This window comes from Sinocyclocheilus anshuiensis, unplaced genomic scaffold (genome assembly GCF_001515605.1).
Source record: "Sinocyclocheilus anshuiensis isolate Anshui unplaced genomic scaffold, SAMN03320099.WGS_v1.1 scaffold958, whole genome shotgun sequence".
NCBI lineage: Eukaryota > Metazoa > Chordata > Actinopteri > Cypriniformes > Cyprinidae > Sinocyclocheilus > Sinocyclocheilus anshuiensis.
Genome location: NW_015539929.1, coordinates 467,102 through 473,539, shown reverse-complemented (window position 1 = coordinate 473,539; position 6,438 = coordinate 467,102). Strand labels below are relative to the sequence as shown.

General features: G+C 34.9%; 2 protein-coding genes across 2 annotated transcripts in view; one reads left to right on the top strand and one right to left on the bottom strand.

Moving 5' to 3' along the window:
• Nucleotides 1-873, bottom strand: part of uqcrh (ubiquinol-cytochrome c reductase hinge protein) — a 3,619-nt gene extending 2,746 nt beyond the window's left edge. Inside the window, exons 1-2 of the mRNA XM_016483911.1 lie at nt 719-873; nt 364-396 (exon numbers count right to left, since the gene is read on the bottom strand). Of these exons, the coding sequence (XP_016339397.1) occupies nt 364-396; nt 719-763 (78 nt within the window). The 5' untranslated portion in view covers nt 764-873. The remainder of the gene's footprint in view (nt 1-363; nt 397-718) is intronic.
• A 578-nt stretch (nt 874-1,451) lies between these two features.
• Nucleotides 1,452-6,438, top strand: part of faah (fatty acid amide hydrolase) — a 12,935-nt gene continuing 7,948 nt past the window's right edge. The window contains exons 1-5 of the mRNA XM_016483873.1: nt 1,452-1,786; nt 3,855-3,968; nt 4,718-4,858; nt 4,937-5,070; nt 5,764-5,970. Coding sequence (XP_016339359.1) covers nt 1,592-1,786; nt 3,855-3,968; nt 4,718-4,858; nt 4,937-5,070; nt 5,764-5,970 — 791 coding nt within the window. The 5' untranslated portion in view covers nt 1,452-1,591. The remainder of the gene's footprint in view (nt 1,787-3,854; nt 3,969-4,717; nt 4,859-4,936; nt 5,071-5,763; nt 5,971-6,438) is intronic.

Sequence of the window (6,438 nt, the reverse complement as noted above, 5' to 3'; positions counted from 1 at the left end):
AAGTTGGAGCTAACCTCTGCAGGACACCGGCCCTCCAGGACCGAGTTTGGACAGCCCTGATCAACAGGGTTAACTGATATAAGACTTAAAGGGATAGTTCACCCAAAAATGAAAATTCTGTCATCGCTTTTAACGTACACATACAGTAAAAAATACATTAAAAAATAACAACTTAATTAAAAATGTGTAACTATTGCGAAGATGGTTTAAAAATTAGTATATATAGCCATATATAATTCTGATTACTGTCTTGATCAAGGGCATGACAGTATCCATTAAACACTTTCGAACAACTGCTAAATATAATTTTTAATTCATTTGAACTGACTTAGATATAATATTGCTCTATAATACAAGACATACCACCATGTCCTGCTCCTCTTCTTCTTCCTCCTCCTGAACACACCAAAATATATTAATTGGATACATATACATGCATATTATATATACATAAATAGCATAAAAGCAACAACAACAAAACATAGCATAGGATACCTAGGATGCGTGTGTTTACTTACACATACAAGACAAATGCAAAATCCCACGCAACAGTTTAGACAGCAGAAGCATAAAATAATAGCTTATATGTAACTACATTAGATTCAACGTATAGATCAGGCTCGGCCCATTAACCAGACCGGTTTTACATAAAGCGGCTTCTTTATACCACACTTAATGACATTTAAAGCGCTCTGTAAAACATTATATGCTACTATACCTCCTCTGGCTCTCCATTCGTGATCATTTTATCTTCGAAAACCATGATTTCAGCTGAGTTTTCCTGACGTGGCCCTCTGTGGACTGTGATATGCGCCGATGGAGGACAGCGTGACACTTTCCGGAAGTTGTAAGTGTTTATAAAGACTTTTATATAAAGAGAGACGCTCCACCTCTGTCAACTTCCGGTTCACAGTGTCCATCCACCTCAGCTGTAAATAAACATATTTAGAGTCCTGCCATCATCAGTTTGTGCGTAACATTGTGTATTCGACACTGATACTCAAAATAGTTAAGTAATATGACATTTTCACTATTTTAAATCCTGCCAGCGTTACATTGTAAATGTTTTGCTGCCATCTGTTGGCCTGGAGTATGAACGTCAGTGGAACCAAATACAATGTTTATAAAGACTTTTATATAAAGAGAGACGGTCCACCTCTGTCAACTTCCGGTTCACAGTGTCCATCCACCTCAGCTGTAAATAAACATATTTAGAGTCCTGCCATCATCAGTTTGTGCGTAACATTGTGTATTCGACACTGATACTCAAAATAGTTAAGTAATACGACATTTTCACTATTTTAAATCCTGCCAGCGTTACATTGTAAATGTTTTGCTGCCATCTGTTGGCCTGGAGTGTGAACGTCAGTGGAACCAAATACAATAACAAGAAATAAAAGCAGCTGAAATATATGTTTAAATGCTAATGTTAGCTATACTACCTACCCACACACACGGATATCACAGCTTTTCTCCCCGGTTTTGAGCACAGCTTGTAGTTTTTCTCGAAGGGATCTGATTTCCGTTCGCACAGGAAATTGAATGAAAGTTGGAGCTCTAGTGCGGACAATTCCTTTTGAAGTCTTTAACTATGGCAGAGTTATTAGACATGGATATGAATTGGACGCCGGTGATTGCAGCCACAGTTTGCGGTACAGGTGCATTATATCTCTTATTGAAATGGAGAAATAATCAGAAGATTCAGAAGAAAATACTAAACGCACGGAAAAGACGAGATAAGTCACTTCAACAGGCTGAACAAGCAGTGCAACAATTTAAAATACAGGTATAAAAACTAACATCTATTATTCATGCAATATACATATGGAATATGCATTGTGTATAGAGTGAGTGTTTATGAATGTGTATTTCTTGTATGCAAATTCTAATGTCACATTATTTGGGGTAAGCTGTTACAATGAAATCTTCTACTACTGTTCTACTGCAAAATGTAAACAATAAAGCAGTTTATGAAAATGTAAAAATGAAAGGTGTAACAAAAATCCACTATTTTTTCCATTCTTGTGCTGAACAGATATAATAATTAATACACGTAAAACGTTAAAGGAATTAAATGCATTTAATAATAATGTATTAAATATATTTATAATCAAATGTAAATAAATGGTAATACGTTTAAAACATAGTACAAATTGCTCCAATAAAAATGCGTGGATCTGCCCCACACTGAAAAAAAAAAATAAATAAAAAATAGATGTGAAATTTATTTACTTTTTCTTTTGCACGCATCATTTTTTAGGTAAATTTAAGATTGGAATTTAGTCAAATTCACTTACTTAAGTTACTAAGTTCACTTACTAAGTTATGTAAAATTAACAAAGAGAATAAGTAAATTTAACTTGGCCAGTTAGAGTTTGTTGAGTAATTTCTACTTAATCATTATATATTTACTCAAGTATATTTTACTCAGTCTCAAACAGTGTAGCACTGAAATAAGACATGTTATTAAAGCATATGGTTCACTTAGAAACATTTAAGTCAATAAGGCAGTAGATAGCTTGCTATACGTCCTATACTTTTCTATAAGATAATATGTCCACACAATATAATTAATACCTAACCGAACACAGAGACCTCAATACTTGGTACTAGGGCTGTGCAATATATCGAAATATCGCAAATGAACATATCGCAATATGCATATCACTACGGCTTGCAATATTTGGGGCCATGAACAAAACACAAAGAGAAAATCACTCACTGCTCTTACCTAAATAACTTTTGTAGCTTAAGTAAGAATCAGTGCATATTGAATTCATAGAGTAAATGTTAAACGTTAAAATTACATTTTTATGTAATGCTAGAGTAAAACACTACATTTCACTTTCAGAAGTTGTTGTAGGGGTGCTTTCTTCTTGCAAAAGGTGAAACATGTATACTAGTTATATTAGAATCAGAATGAGCTTTATTCACCACTTAAGTGTGCGCAAACACAAGGAATTTGTTGTGGTTTTACAGGAGCTCTTGATACATACATGCATACAAATAACTATATATATATGACACAAGATAGTTATAGAAGTTCACAGAACTGACTCAGCAACAGCTGAGTAAAACTGTTTCATCTGAGCATGTGGCACATTATCGTATCGCATATCGAATATCGCAATTTTCTTCAATATCGCACAGCCCTACTTGGTACACAATAAACAATGATGGTAACAATCAGTGGATTGTGTTTGAGTATGAATGGGTCATTTTGGGTAGAAAATCAACTCCAGATATCACAAAACATAAATCATAGAACAGTGTAAATACAACTAGAAAACAGTGAAAAATTCGACCTAATTATGATGGGAACACTAGTATCTTTGCTATTTACTGACAGAATCCTTGTAAACATAACAAGTAAAATATATCTATAAGTTCAAACTTTAATTTCTACAAACCTGATTTGAATACTAATATAGAATTTACTTTTTTTTTTTAATTATTATTCTTGCCTGAGCTAAATCTGTATTATTTACTTCACCACAGAATAATTTTTATTAGTGCAGTCTGACTTTTATAGAGAATCAGATACAGATAAAGTCTATCTTCACTATGTTGTTGACTCTTTTCTGAATGTATGAGAGTGTGGTGTAGTTTTCAGTTTTTACACAATCAATATTACAAGAATATTACAATACTGAAATTTTAGTTTAAACTAATTTATCAGATTTAACTAGATGTTTGGAAACCTACTAGAGAAAATAAGCATTTGTGTAATTGGACTTTTGACTCAAAACCGTTTAGTTACTGAGATTAAGCATCTGTGACAACTAGCCCCGGTCTCTTCTATTATAGATTGATTCAATACATATCTTATGTTTTTCTCTCTCGCATCTTTCTAGAACCCAGACTTTGAGAGCAGCTCTATAGTGTCTCTGTCTTTGCCTGAGCTCACTGGGAAACTCAAGGACGGCTCCCTGCAGCCAGATGCTGTGCTTTATGCCTTTATGGAAAAGGTTTTGACCGCTGCCATATTTTACATGTGGATAATTTATGAGATTTATGAGTTTATTGCAAGCTTCAGAGGTTTACAATCAATGTTTTAATTTACTATAATTTTGAGACCTTAAGCTGTCTTGTGCAGTCTATTCTATACAACATTTACTAATAGTTTGAATCATATTTTTATTTATATTATAAATGTCAGCTATAGTATTATTAAAAAATATCTCTCCTCTTAAAAGAGGATGAGCAGTAATATATTATTAGAAATGAAACCTATAGCAATTATGGTGTTGTTGAACAACTGATTAATACATTTTAATTCACTTGTACATAATATGTGACCACAAAACCAGTCATGAGGGTCAATTTTTTTTGGCCGAGATACAACTATTTGAAAATCTGGAATCTGAGGGTGCAAAAAAAAAATCAAAATATTGAGAAAATCGCCTTTAAAGTTGTCCAAATGAAGTTCTTAGCAATGCATATTACTAATCAAAAATTACGTTTTTATATATTTACGGTAGGAAATTTACTAAATATCTTCATGGAACATGATCTTTACTTAATATCCTGATGATTTTTGGCATAAAAGAAAAATCTATAATTTTGACCCATATAATGTATTGTTGGCTATTGCTACAAATATACCCCAGCGACTTAAGACTGGTTTTGTGCTCCAGGGTCACATATATAAAAGTCCACAGGACCAGCAGGAAAAGAAAATGCTTATTGTTGAGATGTGTAATGGTGTGCTTCAAAGGCTCTGGAGGTGAACAAGAATCTGAACTGCAGCACTGAGATCATAATGGAGTCTGTGGTGCAGCTTAAAGACATCAAGTCTCAAAAGAAAGGTCTTCTGTATGGAGTGCCCATCAGCATCAAGGACAACGTCGCATATGAGGTGAATATGATGGTTAGACAGGTTCAGAGAAGTGTCTTCCTGTTTGCGGTGTATGTAACGTCCTGTTTGTGTGAGCAGGGTCGTGACACTTCCTGTGGTGTGGTGAGTAAGTTGGATCAGCCTGCGCTCATGGACAGTGTGGTGGTTAAGGTGCTAAAGAAGCAGGGCGCGATCCCGTTCATCAAGACCAACATACCACAAGGTCTTCTCAAGTGAGAAGATTTTTTTATTTTATGAAGAATATAATTTCTAATTTTTGATTTTGCAGTGAACTTTATTCATGAAGCTCAGCTGTTCACCTTACAAAGCAATTTTGTTATTAGTTTGAAACCATTTATCTATGGGACAGAGATATACAGCCCAAGGGCAAACATTTCTATAACTAGTTTGCGGTTTCTAAAAGTACCAGTCTAATATACTAGTACTTCAGTTCTCTCCTGCAGACTTCAGTATTCATAACAGAACAGATTTTTATTGCAATCTGTTAAAATGATGGTATTATGGGCAGCTATTACATGGCAATGTGTAAGATCAAAGATGTAACTTATGCTGAAAATGTATTGTTGTTCCCAAGATAAGACCCCTGCACACCAGTCATAAACACCTGGGGCTCCACAATCATTATACATTTTATGAGAGGTAGAAGTTCATTTTAACGATCTTGATCACAAATGCCAAGTTTCAGGGGTCAGCTAGAGTAGTACAGACATTAGAGCAGAAATATAAATGCAGAGGTGTGTCTTCAGCAGTTTCTTGAAGGTTGTGATGGTCTCAGCAGATCAGAAGGTTAGAAGCCTGCTCCACAACACAGGAACAGAGAGAGTGAAGGTTCTGGAAAGCTGCTTTGCACCATTGTAACCACTGTTGTTACCAACTCAGACCCTCTGTATTTGTACGTACTTTAGTTATGACTGCAGTAACCCCATTTACGGGCAAACCTTGAACCCCTGCAACCTTCAGAAGACTTCTGGTGGTTCATCCGGAGGGGAGGGAGCTCTGATTGGAGGAGGCGGCTCCATCCTGGGCCTAGGCACTGACATTGGTGGGAGCTTTCGTATCCCAGCATCCTTCTGTGGGATTTGTGGATTCAAGCCCACAACAATGAGGCTAAGGTTCGAATGCATCTTTGATCTCATTTGTGTGAGGATAAAAGGGTTCACAGTAGGTTTTGGAAGTGTAATGCTGTCACAGTAATTCACAACAAAAGTTTTAAAGATTCTTTGACAAGTAACATCTTGAAGTGCTCTATAAATTCTCTTGTGTCATTTCAAGGTAAATCATAAACAGTAATATATGTTGAGATATTGCAGTGTGATTAAACAGTAACAGGGTTAACCATCGTATAGTTCATTTAGCCATTACTAGCCATGTGCTCAGGTATTTATTAGAAATATAATTTAATGCTTGTATTCCTACAGATCTCCAGTTTTCAATAATCAAATGTTTACTATAGAAAATCAAGGTAACAGAGTTGATCACTTAAGAGAAAAATCTCTCTCTCTCTCTCTAGATATATATATATATATATATATATATATATATATATATATATATTTTTGGCTATGTACTATGTGTGTGTG